This window comes from Gekko japonicus, unplaced genomic scaffold, assembly GCF_001447785.1.
Source record: "Gekko japonicus isolate JY-2015 unplaced genomic scaffold, Gekko_japonicus_V1.1 scaffold195, whole genome shotgun sequence".
Classification (NCBI taxonomy): Eukaryota; Metazoa; Chordata; class Lepidosauria; order Squamata; family Gekkonidae; genus Gekko; species Gekko japonicus.
The window spans coordinates 2,428-29,319 of NW_015163099.1; the positions used below are offsets into that span (position 1 = coordinate 2,428).

At 39.7% G+C, this 26,892-nt stretch overlaps 1 protein-coding gene across 1 annotated transcript in view; it reads right to left on the reverse strand.

Moving 5' to 3' along the window:
• Positions 1-20,425: 20,425 nt before the first annotated feature.
• ROBO2 (roundabout guidance receptor 2) overlaps positions 20,426-26,892 on the reverse strand; it is a 714,921-nt gene continuing 708,454 nt past the window's right edge. Inside the window, exon 28 of the mRNA XM_015406679.1 lies at positions 20,426-20,622. Within this exon, the coding sequence (XP_015262165.1) occupies positions 20,621-20,622 (2 nt within the window). The 3' untranslated portion in view covers positions 20,426-20,620. The remainder of the gene's footprint in view (positions 20,623-26,892) is intronic.

Here is a 26,892-nt window from a genome sequence, read left to right on the forward strand (position 1 = left end):
GAGTACATATCCACATAGACTCATTCAATATTCATATGCATTATAGTTTGGAAGAAAATTGTTTTACTAAATAACTCTTGCTGTTTTATTGAGATACTAGAAAGGCAGGTAAAATCAATGGTTCAAAAAAGTCATGATTTCAATATGAGTTCATGCTGTGGTCCTAAGTGAAATAGGATTTGCACAGTAAATTCAGTTCTATCAAGCCAGTCCTACAGGTATGCCTAGCCCCAATGTTGCACCAAATAGAACTGTATTTCTCCAAGCCAAACACCATAGCTTACTGAAATTGTTAGATTTGGGCTTCAGAACCAAGTTATGTACATTTGACACACAAATTCATACACACATCCTTTCTGTTTGATGGCTCAGTGCTATAATTTGTAAGGGGTGATATGGAAATCAGATGTCTACTTTTTTTTGGTAAGGCTAGTTTACATAGTAACTTGCCAAAACTGAATCTATGGTCCACATTCATTTATCTAGCATTTAACCAGTTGACCATGTCAATGGAAAATGTCTGCAAAGCAATTTGTAATGAAAATATATCATGCTTTCTTGTTTAGACCTAGAAGTTGGCTTAGCGTCTGATACCAGTACTTAAGTGTTTCATATTTAATTTTACATTTTGAAATATAGCAATTACTAACATAATAATTCTGTATTTATATTTAAACATGTGGAAATATGATGGAATAATAAAACCAGGATAGAGAAAGAAACTTCCAATATTGGTGTATTTCATTTCGTTACTATCAGTGTCTTTTGTAATTTTATTATTTTCAGGCAGGTTCTGTGCGCCTTTTGGTTTTCCACTTCTTTGAACCTTAAAGGGAACCCTCACACCTTCTCCAGTGATAGGGTTGCTAATTTATCAATGCTAGCCGTGTTGCACTACAAGAATGTTACGGAGATCCTCCATTAGCTTCCTTCTCTGAAATCTTTGACCTCCAATATCTCCAGCATCTCTCCTAGCCCATCTCCTAGGGATGGGCATGAACAGGCTCACAAAGTAAAGTTTGTCATATATTTTGGCTGGTTCATGGTTTGTGAAGCAATGTTCACGGAAGGGCATCCAACACAAATATTTCACAAATGTTGGTGTTGTTCATGACGTTTTGTGGCAGTTTGTGAATGGATACATTTCCAGACAGACTAAAGTTGCTTGCCTTGAAAACCATGGGGTTGCCATATGTAATCTGCAACTTGACCACACTTCCCACCACCACCAACTTATTTTAACCTTAGAGGGAACTATCCCCTGGGTGACAACTTCATCCCAATAGGTTTGGAGAACAAAATGTTACGTGGGATTGTCTTCCATTTAAACCAACATAAATATAACCCAGACACAATAGTGAGCCACTCCATAATAATATTAAAGAACTGAAACAAAATCGCTTCAATGAGTCTTTGTTGCTATCTGAAGTTGTTTAATTGGAGATATCATAGACTGAAGCTGGGAATCTTATGCATGCAAAATGTGTGCTTTGCTGTCTCCTATTGAGATATGGGCACTTTCCAAACAAACTTCTTGGTGCTGGCTGTGGTAAATAAGACCTTCATGTGTACTGAACAAAGGCATAATTACATCCAGTGCCAAAGATAGATTGTGAAGTCAGTAGACTAATACAATGTATTTTTGGCAAAGAAATTTAGGAACATATTTCTGGAATTTGAGTTGATAACTCAAGGCCTGAAAGAAGAGAAACGAGTTTAACAAAATTGAGGAAGTGTGAATCAGGAGGAAAATGAAAATCCAAAAAAATCTTATGAAACTACTGACATCTGATGCTTCCCATTGTGCAAAAGGGAAGAAGAGTCACACCATAAAATAAAATTAAGAAATAAAGTATTTCATTGACAGCAATTAAGACATTTTATGTGCACTTATATGGGAATATCAGATATTTTGGCTGTGGTCCACAAACTGATTATTCTGGAGCAGTGCCATTTGTTCTTAATTTTCCACACAGTGAGGACGGCAGCAGATGTCATTTCAACCGCACACTTAACATGGCTATCATACCAGAACTCAAGTTCCATTCAGTTTAGGCAAAATGTGAAAAGGAAATAGAAACTACAAATCTGTTCCACGTGATCTTTCTATGGGAAGTCCCAATGCAAACATTAAAGGAAGACTTTTGGCTTTGCTGTCTGTCATCTGTCATCTATGCAATCCGTTAATCCTCCTGTAAACTAAAGTTCTAATTGTCCTTTAATTCTGTAATCCTAGTCCTATGGCATTGTTCTTTGGTTGTTTTATGCTGTTTGTTTGTGCTATTTTTCACTCTGTAATCTGCCATGAGTTTCAGCAAGAAACTAACTAAATAAAAAATAATAATCCATCTCATGGAACTATTTATATTGATCACACATTCACCACAGCTTAGTTGTAACTACCTGAAACCATAGGAAAAAATTCATCAGCCTCTCCTGTATGAAAAACACTGAAAGTGAGTGTGAAAAGTCCAGGACCTGCATTCATAGTGTTTTATGAGAATAAGTTAGTTAGTGAGCCAGTTTGGTGTAGTGGTTAAATGTGCAGACTCTAATCTGGAAGAACTGGGTTTGATTCCCCACTCCTCCACTTGCTGGATGGCCTTGGGCAAGCCGTAGCTCTGATAAGAGCTGTTCTTGAAAAAGAGCAGTTTCTGCCAGAGCTCTCTCAGCCCCACCTACCTCACAGGGTGTCTGTTGTGGGGAGGGGAAGGGAAAGGAGTTTGTAAGCCGCCCTGAGACACCTTTGGGTAGTGAAGGGTGGGGTATAAATCCAATCTCCTCTTCTTCTCTTCTTATCTTGTCATGATCAGTGTAGTTTAGCAACACCACTTTGTGTGTCCTCAGGTTCACAGCTGGCCCATGAAGATTTTAGTTTACTTAGATAAACATTAAAAAAAACATACAAATGAAATGGAAAAATGGAAAAAAACCATACAAAAAACAGAATATACACATGAAACATAGATGTTGGGGGGGGATTCTTACATCATTCAGACATCTGTTATACTACTTCTTACAGTATCCATTTGCTTATTAGTTACATAAAAAACCAGTATCATTTGTTTATGAGAACTGCATATATATGTAGGCCATTTCTATAATGTCTCTAGTTTTAATAAAAGTTTATATAGTTTACTGTATTCTTCTAGCCATGTATAAAATCTTGACCATGTATTTTGCCATTTTTCTTCTTGTTGTCCTTTCAAAAATAAAGTCAGTTTATCCATCTCAGCAGTTTCGTTTTGGTTATAATTTCTTCTTTTGAAGGTATTTCATATTTTCTCCAGTATTTAGCATACAATATTCTCGCAGTAGTTAACACATGTATAATAAGATAAAAGTCTTGTTCCTTACAATTTTCTGGTCTAATATCCAATAAGAATAGTTCAGGGGTAAAAGGTATAGTACATTTTAAGAGGTTCACAGTTGATGAAATAAGGGAACGGACCATAAAAAGAGGTTCTAGGAAATGGAAAAGTCAGGTAGAAAGACTTAAGCACATAAGAAGACCCCTGCTGGATCAGACCAGTGGTCCATCCAGTCCAGCACCCTGTCTCACACAGTGGCCTACCAGTTTGTCTGGATGGCCAACAACAAGGCATAGAGGTTGAGGCCTTCCCCAATAATGTATCCTGGCTTTGGGATTCAGAGGCTCAGAGCCTCCGGATGTGGAGGTTCACCCCAGTCACTGGTAGACCTATCCTCCATGAATCTATCTAATCCCCTTTTAAAGCTATCTATGCCTATGATCGTCACTACATCCTCTGGCAGCGAATTCCACATTTTAATCACTCTGTGTAAAGTAGTATTTCCTTTTGCCCATTCGTCATTTGATCCCCTTGAGTTCTAGTATTTTGAGAGGGAGAAAAAAATTCTCTTTATCAATTCTCTCCACCCCATACATAATTTTATAAACCTCTATCATGTCCCCCTTAGTTGTCTCTTTTCTAAACTGAAAAGTCCCAGACTCTTCAGCCTTTCATCATAGTGCTGCTCCAACCCCCTAATCATCTTGGTTGTTCTTCTCTGTACTTTTTCCAGCTCTGCAATGTCATTTTGGAGATATGGTGACCAAAACTGTACACAGTATTCCAAATGAGGCCGCACCATAGATCTATACAGGGGCAGCATAATATCAGCCATTTTATCTTAATCCCTTTCCTAATAATCCTTAACGTAGAGTTTGCCCTTTTCACTGCTGCAGCACACTGGGTTAACACTTTCATTGAGCTATCCACTATGACCCCAAGGTCTTTTCCCCTCTCAGTCTCAGCAAGTCCAGACCCCACTAGCCTATGCTTGAAATTAGGATTTTTTTTTTGTCCCAATGTGCATCACTTTACACTTACCAGCATTGAACTTCATTTGCCACATTGCCACCCACTCACCCAGTTTGTGGAGATCCTCTTGGAGCTCTTCACAGTCAGCCTTGGTTGTCACCATCCTGAACCTTGTGGTAAATGGACATAAGGTAAACAACAGAGTTCATCAAAGGCACCCATTTTCAACATTATCAGCATTATCATGTGTAAAAATATTAAAAATATGAGACTCCTTTTCCAGTTCATTGAGAATCTAACTAAACAAGATAGTGAATATCCACATTCTCTGCTGTCTCTTTAAACTTTGTAATTGTGGGTGTAGTGATTTGGATTCATACCATGATGCCATGATGTTGGGTGGGGAAGGGCTAACCTTCCCTACTACACCCATTTCCCAATATAAATAGGCTACCCAGAGGTCCTTTGGAAAGCATAGATAAGAACATAAGAGAGGCCAATGTTGGATCAGGCCAAAGGCCCATCTAGTCCAACACTCTGTCACACAGTGGCCAAAAATACAAGGTGCCATCAGGAGACCCAGCAGTGGGGCCAGGATACTAGGAGCCCTCCCACTGTCGCTCCCCCCCCCAAGCACCAAGAATACAGAGCATCACTTGTCCCAGCTTGAGAGTTCCTATCTATACCTTGTGGCTAATAGCCATTAATGGACTTCTGCTCCATATGCTTATCTAATTCCATCTTGAAGCTGTCCATGCTTGTAGCCGCCGCCACCTCCTGTGGCAGTGAATTCCATGTGTTAATCACTCTTTGGGTGAAGAAGGACTTCCTTTTATCCGTTCTATCCCGACTGCTCAGCAATTTCATTGAGTGCACACAAGTTCTTGTATTGTGAGAAAGGGGGGGAGTACTTCTTTCCCTGCCCCAAACATTTTAACCTTTCTTCATAGGGAAAGTGTTCCAACACTTTTATCATTCTAGTTGCCCTTTTCTGCACTTCTTCCAGTGCTATAATATCCTTTTTGAGGTGTGGTGACCAGAACTGTACACAGTACTCCACATGAGGTCGCACCATTGATTTATACAGGGGAATTATGATACTGGCTGATTTGTTTTCAATTCCATTCCTAATAATCCCCAGCATAGTGCTGGCCTTTCTTTATTGCAGTTGCACACTGTCTAGACATTTTCATTGAGTTATCTACTATGAATCCAAGATCTCTCTCTTAGTCAGTCTCTGCCAGTATGGACCCCATCAATGTGTATTTATAGTTGGGATTTTTGGCTCCAATGCGCATCACTTTGCACTTGGCCACATTGAACCCCATTTGCCATGTTGACGCCCATTTGCCCATCCTTGACAGATCCCTTTGGAGTGCCTCACAATCCTCCCTGGTTCTCACCACTCTAAACAACTTTGTGTCATCTGCAACTTTAGCCACTTCACTGCTTACTTAATCAGCATTTTGTGTATTGGTATTCCCAGTTATCTGGGTTGCAATTACCAGTTTGATATTCAGATCTGGGGGTTTCCCCCCAGGATTTCAGTATTATTTGATTTTATTATTTCCTATGGGGGATCTTTCTGGAGGTCTGGAGGGGATGTTTTTTCAGCAAATGGCACCAAAATTACAACAAAGTTGCTGGTGCCTGTCCATTAAATAACTCACAAGTTTCAAGTTAATTGGATAAAGAGGTCTAATTCTATGGCCCCTTGAACAAGGTGCCCCCAACCATTTTCCATTGTTTCCTATAGGAGGGAAATTACATGCTTTCTCCTGGGCAAAGAATAGCCAAAGCCACAAGATTAAGCAAAGCAACCACTGGCCAAAAACTTCTCAAAGCAGACAGAACCAACAAGCCAAATGAACCAATACCGAGCCAGGGAATCATAGCAGAAGTGTGGGACAATGTGGCAAACCAAACACAACAAATATACAACCTGAGAATCCAAACCAATGGCAAACCAGAGAATCAGCCAAGACAAACTGAATAGGGACACTGTTGCAACCCCAACAAATGTAATATCGGAGAAACCAAGCCAGTGTACAACCCAAGACTCCAAGGCAATGTTGAACCCGAGAACTCACTGCAAACCGCAAACCAAACACAAATCAACTCAAACACAGAACACAATGCTGCAAAACAAACACAACCAATTTCAAAGGACAAAATCAAAGTCAAACCAACATGGCAAGCTGAAACTAATCCCTGGGAAGACACAGGCACAGAGTGAAACTAAAGGGGGGGAAATAGTGTTTGAAAGCTTTAAAATGCTAGCTACTGATATTTCCGGTCACTCCCATATATTTCTGGAATTTTTAGGGACCCATTTCCTGATATACCAGAGAATATCAGATACCATCTGGACACCCAAATACATCCATAAAATATAGGTAAGTTATGTTTCATATATATTTTTGACCAGATATATCCGAACTTAAGGGTTGTCTTTTGAAAATCTGGATAGTGTAAAATGCACCATTCCACCTTTCCATTATTCAAACACAAATTTAATTCTATTTGTTTTGAAGGATATTTTAAAAAATGACTTAGGAGTTGTAATACCAACTAAAGAAATCTTGACTCATTGTTGTGGCTGTTTGTTAAGTCGGAAGTCATTAAAAATTCTGTGAAGATTTTTTTAGGTTTGAAAAATCAGTGATGGCCTTTAGGGTTGAGTAGTAACTGAGTGGGTCTGAAATTTGCTCACCAAGCGTATTTGCTTAAATATCCATTTCTATCTAGCAGTCTGAAAATGACTCCCTGAGTGCCTGCCGTTAATGCTATAGCCATGCTGAAGCCAGGTGCCTCACAGAACTCCTAGATGGTTTAGGGCAAGCCAAAACCAATTAATCAATGCCAGCCTATAAGATGATTTATGACTTGGTCCAATGCTCAATATTTTTTAACTGAAACCATTCCAAATAGTTCACTGGCAAAGCAGATATACCTTCATTTAGAGACAACTTGTAAAGTCCTGTATCATTTTCAGAATGAAAAAAAGTATTAGAGGATAAGATATTACTGTAAATCTATTCAATATACAAAATGCAGAATCCTGTACAGCACATCTCTAATTAAAATATCTGCTTCCTAGAAGACATATCCTTAAATTAGTGGTCACCTGTATTTTCTGCTAGACTCTGTTGTTGCATGGTATACCGTGCTGAACAACTGAGCATATTCCCACCCTGGAATTGCAAGGAGAGCAGTCATTACCATGGGAAAATAAAAATGGGAGACAGTAAGTTGAATAAACAGAAGGTACCAGCTTTGAAGATATAGAGCTTCACAACAACTGTGAGAACGTTAACTTTAAATCACATATGAAATAATATGTGTAAGCTAATGTTCAGAAAATGAAATATGTGCAAGCTAATGTTCAGAAAACGAATGCATAAATAAGCCTTTGGACAACTAGTCTATCCCTCTGCTAAAGGAAAGAAGGCCTAAACACGTAAAGTTGAAGACAGTTCACTCAATGAAACAGGCATGATGGGAAAGTTATTGAACAGATTTATACACAGATTGGCTGGTGGGGACATGATTTTAAAACAGAATTACCACATGGCTAGTTTGTTGTTTGGCAAGTATTTGTTATATGAACACAAGACTGCAGAAAACTGGTGATTTGGGCATGATGGCTACGGGTGTAGGTCAGAAACAGCATTATAATGAAGCAATCACATTGGTGCCCCCTAGGCTCTCACCTTGTGGGGACCCTAATTTTTAGCTTGGCTTTTCCCCCTTTTTCTATACATGTGTACACCTCAGTGTGGGCTTAGGAGTGATAAAAGGAACCTGAATTCAACTAATATAAAAAACAACAACAGTGAGACACACCAAGAAAGGAATTCAGGCCAGCTTCTCTATCAATCATGCAAATAACCACCCTAAGAGGAATTCAATTGAGGGGCATTTCCCCCAAGGACCTTGGAGTCTCTTTCCATATAATTTGATCCTAACTAATAACCCAGATCTCCAAAACAACAAGCAACAGACTGATTGCAGCAATTTCTCCATATCTCAATGACCGGTATGATGGACAGTAAATGGTTAATGATTTAACCCAGTCTGAGAACCTTGAGAGACAGGGGATTCAAACAGAATTCTACAGTAGTGAGTGTTAGTTATGAGCAGCAGTTGACAGTTAAGAACTGACATATGACTGGGAAGGGAGGTTAAGAGAGTACGAGGATCAAGGAAGATCCCCATTCAAGCCTATAGGAAATAGCTCCTAGTAAAGGGGGGGGAGTGAACCCTATTAAGTGGTTAAGAACGGTAATTGGAACTTGTGTGAATGTTCCTGCCTTTGTCTTGGAGACAAAGAAGCTTATGTTTATTGAAGCAGAGACTGCCAAGAAATCTGTCTCATCAGTGTTTAAAGACAGGTCTGTACAACTAAACAGCTACATGTTGGTGACAAACTATCTTTTGTTTATAGTCATACAAAGTTACCTCATTCCTGTTGCCTGTTCACCTTCTAAGCCATAAACCTGACACCTACCTGACCATTCCCCTTGTAAGTTAAATAAATCTGTTCATTATTTTTGAATTTCCATCAGTGTGCCATTTTCTTTTTTACAAAATTTAATTTATCTCATCATGGCTATAACAAAAAAAATAAGCTAAATAAATTGAGATAAGAGGGGGGAAATCAACACAGGACCTAACAGGGCTTTATCCAGCAAATTGGCATCTGCAATTGGTTCCGTCTCAAATTATTTCTTCAATTTGAATATTATGTTGTTGTTGTTCACTCGCACAGTCGAGTCCGACTCTTCGCGACCCCATGGACCAGATCACGCCAGGCCTTCCTGTCTTCCGCCGTCCTCTGAAGTTTGCTCAATTTCATGTTCGTTGCATCTATGACACTGTCCAACCATCTCATCCTTTGCCATCCCCGTCTTCTTTGACCTTCAATCTTTCCCAGCATCAGGGTCTTCTCCAGTGAGTGCTCCCTTCTCATTTGGTGGCCAAAGTATTTGAGCTTCAGTTTCATTATCTGGCCTTCCAGGGAACAGTCAGGGTTGATTTCTTTTAGGATTGACTGATTTGATCTTTCTGCAGTCCAAGGGACTCTCAAGAGTCTTCTCCAGCACCATAGTTCAAAAGAATCTATTCTTCGGCGCTCGGCCTTCCTTATAGTCCAACTCTTGCAGCCATACATGACTACTGGGAATACCATTGCTTTGACCATGCGGACTTTTGTTGGCAGGGTGATGCCTCTACTTTTTATCATGCTGTTTAGGTTCGCCATGATATTTTTCTGGTACTCTCTTGCTTTCTCCATAATCCAGCGAATGTTGGCAATTTGATCTCTAGTTCCTCTACCTCTTCGAAACCCAGCTTGTACTTCTGGTAGTTCTCTATCCACGTACTGTTGAAGCCTAGCTTGTAGGATCTTGAGCATGACCTTGCTAGTGTGTGATATGAGTGCAATTGTGCGATAGTTTGAACATTCCTTGGCATTGCCCTTCTTTGGGATTGGAATGTATACTGACCTTTTCCAATCCTGTGGCCACTGTTGCGTTTTCCAAATTTGCTGGCAAATTGAGTGCAGCACTTTAACAGCATCATCTTTTAAGACTTTGAATAGCTCAGCTGGAATACCATCACCTTCACTAGCTTTGTTGTTAGTAATGCTTTCTAAGGCCCATTTAACTTCACATTCCAGGATGTCTGGCTCGAGGTCAGTGATTATACTGTCGTGGTTGTCAAGGACGTCAAGGTCTTTCTTGTATAGTTCTTCTGTGTAGTCTTGCAATCTTTTCCTAATCTCTTCTGCTTCTGTTAGGTCCCTACTGTTTTTGTCCTTTATCATGGCCAGCTTTGCATGGAACGCTCCCTTGATTTCTCCAATTTTCTTGAAGAGATCTCTAGTCCTTCCCATTCTATTGTTTTCCTCTATTACTTTGCACTGTTCATTCAGGAAGGCCTCCTTATCTCTCCTTGCTGTTCTCTGGAAATCTGCATTCAGTTGGGTAAATCTTTCCTTTTTGCCTTTCACTTTCCTTCTTTCCTCTGCTATTTGTAAAGCCTCATCAGACAGCCACTTTGCTTTCTTACATTTATTTTTCTTTGGGATGGTGCTGATTGCTGCCTCCTGTACAATGTCACGAACCTCCATCCATAGTTCATCAGGTACTCTATCAAATCTAGACCCTTGAATCTATTCTTCACCTCTACTGTATATTCATCAGGGATACGATCTAGGTCAAACCTGAATGGCCTAGTGGTTTTCCCAATTTTCTTCAGTTTAAGTCTGAATTTTGCAATGAGTAGCTCATGATCTGAGCCACAGTCAGCTCCAGGTCTTGTTTTTACTGACTGGATAGAGCTTCTCCATCTTTGACTGCAAATTATAGTCAATCTGATTTCAGTGTTGACTATAATTGACTAATTGCATCTCAATACACTGAAATAATTTGTAAATTTTAAGAAGTTCCAAAACACAGTTTAGACACAAAAATAATGCAAAACCAGAATAGTTATTAGAGATACAATTATATATCAAATTTCAGCAATATAATACTGATTTCTCATCTTTGAAAACAAGGGACCAAAGCTCTCAGAATTACTAGTGTTAGATGGTTTAAAACTCGGGAAATTTTACTAAGGATTGGGTGAACCTGATTCCATATTCTAAGGTACAGTAGAAAAGATCTTCTAAATACAACTATCATTCTCACTTCAAACAAAAGTTGCCATGCTTTCATGTTTATACAATGAAACATGAAGAATAATTAAATAAGTAAATATTTATTAAAAATCTTGGCACAGTTATCATGGCAGAAGTTTTTGATTGGTTTGGCCAGGGCTCAGTTGCAGCAGTTTTTCTGTTGTTTGAGTCTTAGTACCTTTAGAAATTGGCATTTTATGTCCTGGCGCCACAATTCTCTATCTGCTGTTTTCTTGAAATCAAGGTCTTTAAGTAAAATAGCTGAGTTTGATGGATGGGGTGAGCTTTACTGGGCCTCTACTGTGAGGAGTTAATGAGGTATGTCCATTAGATGAACTTTGATTTTAACAAAACTAAGGATATATATAGTGAAAGGGCTCATAGATAATGCGGAGGTGATACCAACAGGAATGGCTGGAGTAGAAACAGAATTAGAGTGGAAGAAAAATGACCTGGAGAATGGTTCTTGGGCTTCTTCTGGTCCATCTTCCAACAGTAGCATCTGGCCATCACACCTGGTCTATAATTGCTGCTGCTTATTGGCAAGTCAGTTTGAAGTTTGATTCACAATATGATCTTGATGGAGCACAGCAGTATGGCTTGTATCATGCAGTCCTGGGTAGATAATCTTTGTTGCCATGATCTATTCCATCTGTGCATACAGGTATCTGAACAAATGTGGAGAAACCCACATGAGAAGTATGAAGGTTCCTCACATATATTTTAGTTCACTCTAGAAGAAACAGATTTCCTATGCTGCTTGAAATTTTGACAGAAACACTTGGGCATAATCCTTTGGTCCGTGAGAATATCATCCCGTTCCCATGTTTCCCATTGAAACTAAGGGAAATGGCTACCAAATATTTTCTAGCACATTTAATAAGCTTAAATTGAGTTGGGTTCTCTTTGGTTTTTGCACTTTTCTAGTATGTTCACTCTGTAGTTATGTTAGCGATCCATTAATTAAAAAAGAGAGAGAGAATGTGAGTACTGCTGATGTGGTCCCCCACGGGAATGGGGCTGTGTGAAGAGATTCACATTTTACTCGGAGAAACTCTAGATCACCTGAAGGGAAAGTATTCTCTCTCTTGACCCCCACAGGCCTTAGTAAACATATCAGCCTTAGCCCAAATGGGTACAGCCTTCAGCAGAAATGTTTGGGAAACATACAGTAGTGGTCCTTTACAAGAGACAAAAATTTGAATTCCTGCCATTCATTGTCTCAATGACTCAAGGTGAGCTACATGAAGACTAGATATTTCTGCTACAACAACCATGTTGAATTGGGAAGCAGTAGCGACAATCTGGACATCCTATATATGTAAAAGGCCAATGTATTGACACTTTCCGGCTCTCCCATTGGCTGTGCTGTACGCGCCATCAAACATTGGCCTATCATCCACCATTCAAGAGTACTTGTGTGCCATTGGCTGGGTCTGCTTCTCTTCCCCTCCCACTATTAGTTTGGCCACTTCCCTGACAGAATAAATTGCCAGAATGGCTGTCTTTCCTGATGAAGATGCTTCTCTTGCTTGGCTCCACTGGCTGGCTACTGAGGTGAGCTACCAGCCCTCAAACCATTCTCTTATCTTCCTGCTGTGGGGCTAACTTTTCTCTTAGTGGCTGTTGCTAGGCAACCAAGCTTGGTTTTGTCAATAAAAAGGCAAAGATAGGAGGCCCTTTCCAGGCCTACTTTGGCTTTTATGGGGAACTCATTGGGGCCAGTCCTGACTAGGGTTGTCGACTCCAGGCTGGGAAATCCCTGGAGATTTTGTGGTAGAGTCTACAGAAGCCAGAGTTTGGGGAGGGGAGAGGCCTCAGCTGAATAGAATGCTATAGAGTCCACCCTCCAAAGCAGTTGTTTTCTCCAGGGGGAGAGAGAGAGATCTGTTGTTTGGAGTTCAGTTGTGATACTAGGTGATACCACAGCCAGTGTGGCGTAGCAGTTAGCACTTCAGAGCAGGGTCTGCCAGACCCAGGTTGGGTAGGCAGTTTTGGATCAGTCACAGACTTTCAGCTTAACCTACCTCACAGGGTTGTTGTGCAGATCAAAAGGGGGGAGAGGAGAATGATGTGAGCTGCTTTGGTCCCCACTGTGGAGAAAGTCTGTACTTTTCCTCATGGGGAATGATTGTTGCCAATCTCCAGGTGAGGGCTGGAGATCACTCAGAATTACAACTGCTCTCCAGGTAGCAGAGATCAGTTCCTCTGGAGAAAACAGTGGACTCTGTGTTATTATACCCTGCTGAGGTCGCCACAGCAAGTTGATGCTGAGTGTCCAAGGCCAGGACACCCACCCAGAGCTTCTTTCTAGAGCTCATTGTATTTATTTCCACAACAGGACTTATTTTTAGTGTTTAATAATCCTCAAGATCAATTAACCACGCCAATTCCCAAATAGTACTCATGAAGAAAAATAGTTGTGCGATGCATCCTTTATTCCCTGGGTTACCTTTCAGTGCATCTTCTTTGCCACATTTGGTATATTTCTATGTGTAGTCAGAACTTTAAATTAATTCTGACTTATTCCCATGTCTTCCCTTAGCAGCTGTTTTATATGGAGTGACCTGCTATTTTAGTTTTGTTTGACATATATTCATGTTCTGTAGCTTGCATTTGCTGCAGCTTGATAGAAATTGGCTCTGACATTTTCTAGATTTCTATACCCCAGGAACAAACTAGAAATTAGAAAATAAAGACATTTGTAGTCTGTTGGCTTTCATTGCACTTACTACCAGTTAATGGTATATAGGAAAATGAAGACTAATTCTATTGCTCCATCATCTTGATGAGATTCTTTGATGTAAGACATGTAGTGTCAAGATACCAAATAAATATCATATGGAAAACCAAATCAAAAGCACATTTGCTCAGCCAAGTGATAACCACATTTAAATCCCACTAACACTACTGTCACAAAGCAAAACTCTTCATTATGTTGGGTAACCAGTATCAAACAAGGAGGAGAGGTGGAAGGCAATTTTTCAAACATGATTGAAAAGTGTATTTGTAACCTTTTTGAAATGGATAGTGCAAAACACCAGATTTCAAGATAAGAAAAAGACACTTAGCTTTCATAGTTTCAAAGGGATGTGATCATTTTTCCTCCACTATTTTGTATTCACAATCCACCCTACAAAGTAGGATCATTACTTTATAACAGATTTGATACTAATAAAACCTGTTACACTGTCATTAGCTTTTTGTGGTTATATATCTACAATGTTTGTCTTACTTTGAAGTAAGTAGAAATAGGATCTCCACGTAACAGCTCAATACTGTGCACACTTACTCTTAAGGAGTTCAATGGTACTTATCCCAAAGTAAATCAATGTAGTTTTGTCCTGTAAAGAAGCAATCTTAGAATAGGATGTAGTCTGAGATGTGCTTTGAGTAATTAATTAATTATCATATGGCATTGTGTGTAGAATAGCCAGGAGATCCTAAGATTGTCTGACAGTCAGAAGTTCTAGCTGTTTAGTGTTATGCACCACTAGGTGCTGAGCTAGACTTGTTTTTTTAAGGCAAGAGACATTTAAGAGGTGGTTTCCCATTGTCTGCCTCTGTGTCATGACCCTGGTATTCCATGGAGGTTGCCCTTCCAAATACTAGCCAAGGCCGACCCTGCTTTGCTTCCAAGATCTGATGGGATAAGCCTAGCCTGGGCTATCCAGATCAGGGCATTTTTGAGTAAAAATGCACAGGACTGAAGTGTTGAGACCCTATCCAGAAGTTACTCTCTGCCATCAGAGAACCCTCAGAGTAAATGTGAATAAGGTTCTAATCCTATGTCTATTTTTTAAAATTAATACTACATAGTAAAAAAGGTTAAAAACAGTATTCTATTTAGTATGCTGATACACTTGCCTTGAAGTTCATGAAGTTTAAAGATGGAGCCTGCAATCCTAAGAACACTTTCCTAGGAGTAAGATCCATTTAATAAAATGGGATTTACTTCTGAGTAGACCTGCTTAGTATTGCTCCCATAATCTCCCAGTCCTAATGCTGAAAATCAAATTTGAAATCCAAAATTGTATGACCTTAGATGTTTGCAAAATTTACAGTGCCATCCTAAGCAGTTACATGTTCCATGGTGGGTGGGGATCCAGCAAAAATGCAGAGATGAAAATTCTCTGCAGCATATTGCAAAAGTTGAATTGGAAAGGTGTAACTCTGTTTAGGGTGTGGTGGAGCATAGAAAACAATGGACCAGAGTTGCATGCCATTTATAACTTTTATGAAAATACTTTGAAGTTGACCCAGAAACCTTACCTGGTACTAGACATTGTGTTGTTGAAGTCTCTTTCATTTCAGTAACTATGGTGATGTCAGACCCTTCTCAGTTATCTAGTGAGAATCTACCAACAGTGGGACCATGTTGGAATATATGAGTACAGGAAGAGTATATGATCTCGAGCTTCTCCTTGTCACCTAAGAATATTTCAACCCTTCAATTTTTCCTGTCTTGTCATTTCAATGCTATTTGGTGATGTGAAGTTTCAGCTTATATCCTAGAAAGAACTGCCAACCTAGCCATTCGAAAGTAAGAAATTGCAAGTAGATAAATAGGTACCACTTCAGTGGGAAGGTAACAGCGTTCCGTGCGCCTTGGTGCTTAGTCATGCCGGCCACATGACCACGGAAACGTCTTCGGACAGCGCTGGCTCTTCGGCTTTGAAACGGAGATGAGCACCGCAACCCTAGAGTCGGATTTGACTGGCTTTCGAGCAAGGGAACCTTTACCTTTACTAGAAAGTACTCCAGTCACATAGACAGTTGAACTCATAGGTAAAATCTTCAGGACCCAGTCCAAACACAGGAATAGGAACTAGTCTTTATCTCATTCTCGAATTCACGTAACATATTTCTTTTCACCTTGATGTCCTTGTCTGTCCCACACATTTTTTTAGAAACATGCATATCATTTTTAGATACTATGTCTTTTCAGTAACCCATAGACTGTTGTCTAGGCTCATGAATCTTTCAATTTCAATAGAGGAATTCAGTCTGAATTTGGAAAGGAATATGAATGGTGGTTGTGTTTAAACATGTGTTTAAACAAATGGATGCAGTCCTATAGGAAAGGGGGCATCATGTACCAGTCCTTCAGAGCCTGGAATTCTGATCTGTAAATGTGGCATGGTGTAAAAGCCGGTGTAAGCTAAGCTTCCATTAGCAAGTCAAGTTCGTATGGGAAATATGTCACAAGGTCGGTCATTCATTCTAGTGCCTCCTGATATAGGCTGCCCAGTTGCGCTGTGGCAACCAACACTATCAGTCATCAATTGCTGAACTGGGGTGAATTTTTCATTAAATTCGAAGCACAACACAAGGATTTTAGACTACACAACTGTGATGGTGGGTAATGCTTTGGAGTATATATCTCACAACAGATCTTGTTTTTTAGTCTTATAGCCCCAATAAAATTCATTACATAAGGTCACCTAATAACACTTTTTTTGCTTAATTCACTTCTCTTTTGAAACAACGCCAACCAATCACAATGTGAAAAAATAAACACAGTAAAGCAGTTGTTGTTTTTTTACACTTTCTTGGTCAGCATTTACAAAGACAGTACAAAAAATTATTTGTTCATGTTTATGGACTTTGCTCATGAGATCTGTAGCAGGTCCCATCCCCCCCCCTTTTTTTTGCTTGCTTTGGAATCTCAGTGACATAAACAGCAATTCTGAAAGTACAGACAACCACTATATGATTTTATAAGGCCAGTTTATATGTGGAGTATTATGGAAGCAAAAACTCAGCATATGGTATAATGACCTGACTGCTTACAGTTCAGGTTTACATATACTTATCAGATACTGAGTGCTAAATTCAAGTTTCTGTAGCATAGATTTGAAATGTGGAAGTTTTATTTTCTCCCAGTAAATATACAACACACTCAACATTACTATTGACCAACTTTTTATGCCCATTAAATTTTGCTTCACTAACACATGGAACACATTAAGAGGTCATAATATTTTTTTTGTGACCGAACAAGCTGTTGTCAATGAACAATTGTATTAAAAAAATTAGAAAACACTTCTAAGTGCTGCCACTACATCCCTTTCCATTAGACACATTATGCACAAAAAATATTTCCAATTATAAAAAAGGTGGGGAGATTTTTATTTAAAAAATGAAAAATCACACTACATTTTAAAAAATATGTTCAGTGATCATTTGAAATATTCTGAACAGGCAGAAGATGGAATGAGAAAGAGAGGTTTCATTTTTAAGATAATGGGGTGTTTGCATACAAAAATCTCTTTAACAGGTCACTAGAAAGAGAATTATATGGTAACCACATTATGGTGCTGCACAGTTTTAATACTGACACACTACTTTCAAATGGAAAAAACATCAGAAGGTACCTGGTACAGCCACAAGTTGAATTTTAAGGTGACATTAGCCAGTAAGGTGTTCCACCAAAGCTCAGCACAGGCTTCTAAAAGCCAATTAAAACATTCAGGGTGGTCACATGATACTGTCCTCAAAAGAATGTACCACCACAAAGTGCACATATCAAAGTCCACTTGCAAATGGAAGGTTTGTTGATTTCCCCTGTGCAGTTTGAAAGCAGTACAGACTTGTGAGGAATGTACTGAATGAATATTGTACATTGGATTTGCTATAGGACTTGATTTACACTAATGTGGCTGCAGACACTTAAGAGGGCTGCCACCCACCTATTTCAGGTACTTATGTATACATTTCTCACCATACAGATTGCATGGTTATTTTCCACACTGTTAACACAACACATAATGAGTTGGTCATTACTCCATGGTAGGTAACCATACAAGTCAGCCTAACCATAATGACAGAAATATATTTTACCTAGAGTGATATGAGAACTACCCAGATGGCTGCAACTCTTCCATTTCCGGTAACATGTAAACTCTAAATCCCTAAATCCAAATCCTATTTAGTTGAGGTGAATTCAAGTGATCATTCGTAATTAAACTCTTTTCTCCAGGCATGTTTTTTCACATAGTGGTAGGTATCCATATATATCTCTGTCATGTATAGTCCAACGAGTGTTACACTACAAGCCAACTTTTATTAGGATATCCTAATTTTTGAAGAGTGCTGTACATGTAGCCTGTTTAAGCACTCAGATAACTAGGATGTACTAAAGACACCATTTAAGCAAGTGTATAAATGGTCATGTGAATCCACCTGTATAAAACTGTCATACAGCACAGCAAAAATTGAGGCTGCTTAATGCTGTACAATCCTGACTGGAGAGCAAAACGTCTTTTGTGTGAGAGAGAGCTTACAGAAAGAGGGACCCACACTTGACGACTCTGGATTGATGTTTCCCTATCCTAACCCTCTAACTGCAGATCAGCAGCATCTATCATCAGATAATCAGTACTGGGGGAGGGGCTCTCAGGATGACTCATGTCACTTTCCCTGTGTCTACTACTGCCTCGTAATTGGTAGGCACTGATACAAAACACATCCTGAAGCTTCTCATAGCACCAATCTGCTATTAGACGGGTAACAAGACTATATTCAGACCCAGATGCAGCTATGCCAGACGCTCAAGGAAATTGCTGGGGTATGGGGATTTCTCCCCTTCAGCAGCAATTTATGGTGTCCCCATTACAAAGATATGCACACATAAACCATTTTTGTGCACATATTACTATTGCTGGAATATGTTGCTTATATTCAATAAATTCCAGAAAGAACAAAAGTCCATTTTGTACATTTGTTGAACATTTCTATACATTTACAAAATAATGGCTTTAACTGTATCCAGCATTTAAGTAAGCAGAAAAATTACATAAAATCCCTTGGTCATGTACACACCAAAAATAAATTGTCCTTGCATTTTTATTATTATTATTTTTGGCTCACCACTGCCCTGATCATAAGTAAATAAGATAATTTGACATTTGACAGTGCTGACTTAAAACCTGTAATGACAATGCTCTATCTTATCAAGAATCTTGATGTGATGTAATAAAAAGCAAAACATATTCAGCAGATTGGTATGCTCGTCTAAGTGTGTGATTCAGTTAACAGCAGCATGAGTGCCAAATATAAATCAACATGGACTGATTCTACTTTAAGATGTGTTTGAATGCAAGACTGTAATAATGATGTGACTGAATAAAGTAAGCTCTGTGATGTAAACTTTAAATAAAAATTGTAATGCATTTGAATTACATGTACAGTATTTCTAATACAGAACTAAAATACTGTAGAGAAGCTGGAGTAAGTCATGAGAACTAATGATGAGACAGGATGCTTTTGTTAATGTCCACTTACAGAGAGTTTGGTTTATTCAAAAAGTGTATAAACATGCATCATGTTTTCATAAGAAGAGGCTTGAAATGTACTCATCAAAAATAGGTCAAAGATGGTTTTTCGTCTATTGAGTTTCCAGTAATGTACTGCATTGTCAAAGGACATATTAACTTCAAACTAAGCATAAATTTATCATTGCTTTCTTTTCAAACATTGTAACCCAAGGTTTCCATACAAACTAATTGTCAATGTCTGACAATTTCAGATCATACAATACAAAAAAAGTCTTAGCCTGCATAAAAACAAATATGCCATGAACTTCAAGTGATGCAGCTCTAAACCTTCCATTGTACTGTACATGTATTGGAAAGATGAACTAAAATAGTCTAACTTTTTTGGAAGCAGCTTGGATATATTTCAGTTATAAATTGCATCTTTAACTTTGCTAGGTATTCTTCTAGCTCATATGGTTTATGTTTCCTGGAGGAGTGGGGAAGATAGTGACTCAGTCATATAGTAATTCTTTTAAAACTGTTTATACATAACAGCTTTAGTGAAACACCTTAACTTCTTTCCTCTGAAGCAAGTTCAACTGTGTTAAGCAAATAAAAGCAGATACTAAGAAGAGAAGAGGCTCTCATAGATCTAGTCTGGTCTTGAAACTCACACTTCCATCATTTGACCCCTTTTTAAAATGGTTAAAGCAACACATTGCTTATTATTTCAGACAGCATTCCATCTCTGATGCCCCAATAAGTCTTTGCCAACATCAGTTTTGCAAATCATCTTTCTAAATCTACACCCAATTGGAAAACCACCTAACATAATTCATTACATCCATCATTATCCAACATAGCTTACAGTACATAGACTCCTTTCACATTCAGTCTTTTTCTTCTTCATGTCACGAGGAGTAAGGGTTTTGTGCTTATCACCAACAAAAAAATTGCAGTGCAAACTTTAAACATAAAAAGTTACACAATTAAAAGTTATTATATGGCACCACAGCCTATTAATTCACATATAGTACAACAGACCAATAAGAACAGACAATAATATGAACATAGCTAAAAAGGTGAGCTTGCATAGCAATGCAATAAAAAGAAATTATGTACAAGGGAAATCCATTTCTTCCTGGAGAGTGATTTTTTTCCTTTATATGTGTTTGATAAGAAATAGAATAAGGTGGAAGGTGTAGTAAAGAGAACATAGGTAGAGTATTTGTGGGATATGTGTGGCTGTGTGTGTCTTTACATTGCATTTACAGTTCTTTAATAGTAAGTACATAAATAAAGAAAATGTTCATTGCACTGTTTAGTATCATCGCTTCCATGAGTTCAGACCCTGGTGGCCTCGGTCAGCAGCCTGAGATGTCTATATTCAGCTACTCTGTTAAAACAAAAAAGAAAGAATATGGATATGTTTTAAAATATCTTCATTTTAATATTTATGCACATATCAAACATGAGACAAAAGATCCTGAAAAATTATTCTAATTCTACACATATGGTTACTGTAAATAACGTATACTGTTATCATAGTCTACCTGGGATGAGACCACACTTTTCTTTTCAGTGTGGTCCCTGACCTCCATTGTCTGTGGCACCATATCAGAACGTCAACAAGCAACCTTCGCAGAACTGCTTGCTATCACAGGGCCCTATTCAACAGCACTACAGTCTCCCTGGAAAGCAAAGGTCTAGACACATCCTATGTATGGGAGGTAAATGTCACCATGCCTACTCTGAGGAACAGAGGAGGTTAAGTGGAATTGTGAGAACCTCACCGGTAGAATACTATGAAAAGTCCCTACAAGTCCTCATCTATGGCCTAGTTCTCACTGAATTGATAATCCTCTTTGGGGCCTTTATTACTTCAGTTGGCAGACTGAAGCTCAGATTATTGATCTCTGTAGTAATAAAACTAGATGTTAGGAAGGAGAGTTCTAAAATAACCTTTTCTCTGGCATGCCAGCTTTCTATGTAGAGTGTCTTTTTATTTTGGTATGCAGAAGCATTCAGCTGCGTGAGTTTCCCACCTTCACTGTGGTGCAACCAAGTACAAGTTTACAGTGAGAACAGGCATATGTGGAATTACGAATCCTTAGACTGCTCATATAATCTGGACCGGAGACACTACACATTCACATAAGCACTCAGAAGCCACTTAATTCCATGAGGCATACTACTATTCTTTTTGGCTTTTGGGTCACCAATTTTTGACTGTCTCCTCTCATATCCTTCTGTCCAAGCCCTACGATAAATTAGTGCTGCTCTCCTACAGGAACTTCCTTTTTACCTAGTTTCCTCAGGTTGTTGAACTCTCTTCAGGAGCTATGGCTGATGTTGTCTTTTAGAGCCTTCTAGAAAAGATTTAAAAAATCTATTCCAGATGGCTTTTGGACTGACTGACAATGCTGCCATATTCCTTTACAATTTTATGGTATCCTTATGATTTTTAAATATTTTGAAATTAATTTAGAATTGGAAGAGCTGCCTTGCACAGTATAGGCATCATAAACAAATAAACCAAATAAGGACAGATTGCTTACCTGTAACTGGTGTTTTTGAATGATTATCTGAGCAGTTATGCTAACAATAACTCAAGCCTGTGCAGAGTATTTCTCAGAAATTTCAAGAGTAAAGCTAAAAAAGATTTTCAGAACTTGTTCCACGTGTCCTTTCATGGGACTTGTGGGTGGAGCCATGCCTTCCCACTCAGTTATTCTCAAATGATGCAGCAGGGATAAAGGGTTACCTGTTGCTGGAAAGGAGGTTGTATTGTGTGAGTGCACAGATGAACACTCAAAGAACACCAGTTACAAATAAGCCATACAATTTTCTTCTTCATGGTCTCTGTGCATCACACTGATGAGATAATATTATCAAACTGACCTCCCTTGAGATTGGGATCAGATGAAGTTATGCAGATATGTTGTGGAGAAGCATCCTGCCAAACACTGTGTCTCTCAGAATGAACTCTATTGTTTTGTGGTACCCTGAACCAGTGAGGATGCTGTAATCTTCTGCAAAAAGCTGTAGATGTTGCAACAGCTTTAGTGGAGTCAGACTACTCATGATATGCCAATTCAGAACAGAGTACAATAGCGTCTGAGATTCACTGGCTATGAATTTTTTTATTGTGAATCTTCGTAACAACAGGGAAAATGAGGATCTTTCCTGAATGAAGCTGTTCTGTCAATGTAGGAATTGAAAATTTTGGCATACAGCCAGAAAATATAGGGCTTGCTTTGCATCTTAAGTGGGATTCTGAAAATAAATGGGCAGAATGAGGCCTTGGTTAAGGTGGAAGGCATACACTATGGTTCAAAGAAAGCCAGTGTCAGGACAAATGACTACTCTGTCAGACTGGAACTACAAATGTGGATGGTCATCTTGAGAGCACAAAGTTCACTTGTCAGTCTTGCAATGTTGATGGCAATTAAGAATTAATTCAGACAGTAGTTATAGACGATATGTCACTAGCGGTTCAAATCAGCATTTCATAAGATGGGACAGAACAACTGTCAATGCTATAGACAAATCAGACGAATCCAGTAGATTCTAATCTTGCCATTGATAAAAGACTGCCCTAATATCAGTCACCGATTGGCAGCAACTGTAGTGTCCAAGAAAAAAACAGCGACCCTTAAGATGCAGATAAATCAGATATTCTGATCAAGAAGAAACAGAGTACTGTCTTGGGTACAATCCTGCTGATGCCACATAGGTTAGGAATCTTGGATATGAATGAACATCTGGTTGACACGTTTTTAGCATTCAGTAAAATGTGGCAGAGGTCAGTCAAACAACTTTGGGGTATATCCTCAAAGCTGTCAGATCCAACTTGCATATGTCTGGGTGAAGAATCTGGTTCCAGTCCTGAAAGAGTAGGTCCCAGAATCAAGGGAGCTGAATAAAGCACCCACTGGCTAAATGTAGAAGACTTGTATACCATGGCTGGCATGGCCAGAAGGAGTTGTGAGAATTTGGTGTGCATCTCTCTGTTGGGGCCTGGCGAGTACATGTACAAGGGAAAGCATGTAAATCTGGGGACCATAGGAATGCAGCCCTTTTTGACTATCCTATGCTCCCTATATTGTAGGGAATGGTGACCATGGAATTCCTAAAATGAACATGACTATACAAGAGTCTCTGTGCTATGTGAAGACAGATTAGAATGCCTATGGCTTGATGGATCACATGTGCATCTGCTTAGGGAGTCTGCAAGCATATTCTGGTCCCCTGAAGCAGGAATTATGTCAAAATGTATTTGTCCAATATCCTGCAAGAAAGGCAGGCCCATAGCTACAGTGGGGTCTCTCAGGGCCAAGTTCCCCAACATACCACCAAGCCCCCCCAACTTTCCATCGAGCCCAGGCCCCCCACTTTATTTTTTTTCATGCCATGGTGCTTGGCCATGCTGCACCACACCATTGCTCTCACTGAGCCTGTCTGCTGGAGTACCTCCCCTGCCCTCACCCCGCAACCTCTGCAGCCAGCCCCACCCTCCAGTCCCACACTGCCGGATGGGCCACCGCCAGACAGAGTGCAGGAAAGAAGCAAAGTGGTGGCAGTGGCAGGGTGTGGGGGGGTGTTAATCCAGCACTCGCTGTCTCCTGGTTTTCATCCACACTGTGAATTGTGGCACAGCTCCCTCCCCGCCTGCACTGTGCCCCCAACTTTTTAAAATGCCCCTTGACTTAAAAAAATCCTGGCTATGCCCCTGATGTAAGGTAACCCAAAGGTGTCGATCCAATGATCTTTATTTATTGACTGAATATATTGTGATTATCTTGATAGTTTTGTTGTCAGGAAGGATAAAACACTGTAAGTGCTTTGTTACTTGTAAGCTACTAATAGCTCCAGAACAATGATGCAAAGCAGAATCCACTGTGGACTAGAGTTGGCTAAAGAGTGGCTTTTGCAACAGGTGCCCTGTTACCATACTGGAGGCAGCCATGGTCAATGTCAAGTCGGGTGTCTGTAGAACAAAAGGACTGCACTTGGACTTGGAATCATCCACCATCTCAGAGAATACAAAACAGTATGAGATATACAAAGTAGAGTGAATGAGTACTGTTGGTGTGAAGACTGACTGGACCATAGTTGCATTAGGTGCACATGACATCTTGCTAAGTGTGTTATAGCCGTTGATGCCATAAATCCCTGCATTTATTGTTTTTGGAATGCCCTTTACAGCTGATGCTGCACAAATTTTTTTGCAAGGGAAAACATGGCATTTGCTCTGTCCCTGGGAATAAACACTTGAGCATTAAGGGAGAAAATGACAGCACCTATGAACTTGGTGTAACTTAATGGATAAAGTTGGGATTGGGGACATACAATTTCAGACCAAAGTCTGCTTGGAAGTGTAAATATTTGTAAGGTATTAGCAGCCTATATGGAAACACCTTGACCACATAGATGCACTTCCACCACTACTATACTTTTCATGAACATGCATGCATCAATCATGAGATCAAAAGGCAGGACTTTGTATTGGAAATGTCATCTGATGGCAAAACAAAGAAATTTGTGTTTCTGCGGTCATATGGCAGTATGAAAATATGCAATGTTGACATGCGCTGATGCAAACCACATCTTATATGAAAGCTCATTCAAAACTGATGCAATGCTGATGCAAACCACATCTTATCTGAAAGCTCATTCAAAACTTTGGGAATGGAGCAGATAAATTATTGATGCTCCTCATGTCCAATATTTTTAGGTATTGCAAATCAGGGTGAATAGAATCTCTTTGGGTAGGAAAATATAGACTTTATATTCTCTTCCAACTGGAGCAGGAGACTTCTTCCAAGAAAATGGGGTTGAGACTGGGAGTCATGCGAACTACAGTAATAGAATCATGGAGATGGAAGGGACCTGCAGGGTCATCTAGTCCAACCCTCTGCACAATGCATAAAATTCACAAATACCTTCCCCCCACCCCCAGTGTTCCCTCTTCGATGCCCAGAAGATGACAAAAAACCTCTAGGATCCCCAGCCAAACTGGCCTGGAGAAAAATTGCTTCCTGACCCCAAAGTGGTGATCAGAATTTCCCTGCATGTGTAACAAAGGCTCGCAAGCACTAAGCACTGATGCAACCCTTCCTGCCCTTCCTCTCGTGTTCTGCCGAAGTTCATACAATCAGCATTGTTGTCGAAGGAGAGCCCACCACCTCCTGAGGAAGCCTGTTCCACCGAAGAACTGCTCTGTCAGGAAGTTCTTCCTAATGAGAAGAGTGGTCAGCTCTGTGTGAGAACTTGGTAATGTACTGTGTACATATTAGTTATTGTGGATAGTGAGAACTTTTATACCCATGTAATGTATATCCATGCTGAGAGATGACTTCTGAATCAGGGATGATGTGGAGGCATGCCATGGTGATACTGGTCAAAACTGTGTTTATAATATTAAAGTGCTGAGATGCAGACTATGTCTTCAAGAATTATTCCCTAAAAACAGAAGTAAATGAATGGAGATTGGAGCAGTGGTCACTTATTGAGCAAGTGGCACAGTTTCTGCAGGTTCCGTTCCAGTATCTTTGTTTCTGGACCTACTCAACTCCAGTTGTGATGACCGCAGTATGAGCATAGTTTTTGGTTTTGCTCCAAAGTATTCATTTTGGTACAGGATGTCTTGGATGACAGAGTGTGCTTCTGAAGTAAGCGATGTTTCTGGCACTGGCACGCGTTTTTGATGTTGTGATGTTCATTACCAGTGATGATTTTTCCATGCCTACTACCCCTCTGCACATCACTCCTAATCCAATCAAGCCTGTTATTTTCATTCACCTGCTACTGTCATTTGTCTACTAATGTCACGTGGCATTTGAAATCCCTCCACTTTTCAATATATCGGACAGATGGACTCACATTCTAGCTGTCTTCTCTTCAGCTGCAGAAGAGGAGTTGACCGATAGTGGACAAAAGTACAAGTCTGGTGCCAGATCCTGGGCCATCAGATCAGAGTGGGTGTTGGGAATGAGACAGGAGCAGAAATAGAGAGTGCAGTCAGTACTGGACGTGAAGCTTGGGATTCTGAAAACAGGTAGCAAGTCTATTGGTGTCTCTAAACTGATGTAGACACAGTCTTTGGTTGAGGTACTGGAGGCAATCCCAATCTGGTTGATAGCAATGGGGATCAGAGACAAGATGAAAAAGAACACCAATCCAACTCTGTGTCATGGCTCCTGGTCTCTACAGCTGTCCCTCATGATAAGATTGATAGGCGAATGTGATAGGTGATGAGTAAAATGAAAGCATTATACTGCCTATACTGACTCAAGTACTGATTTCAATTGAAAGAACGTGGGGGGAAATCAAGGGATCAGGAATCGTGTGGAAAGCTATCCTGATACTAGGATCAACAAGTCAGCTGGGCTGAGGCAAGGAGTGGAGAGCACATGGTGAGCTGCTTCTAGAAGGTAAGGGATTTTTCTTTCTCCCTTTGCCTTCCTAGCTGCTGTGTGGGAGCTGAGAGAGAGTTGGGTTCTTTGTAGCCTGATAAAGAGTGGTTCTCTTTAAGTCTGTTTGGGGCTATTTGTGTTTTGGGGGTTGTTGGAGGCTGAGTGAGTTGCTGTGGAGTGCTGTTGATTGCAAGCCCCGCCCCCTACTATGCTGGGCTCTGCTGTGCTTGGCAGGAAGGGGCCTTTTG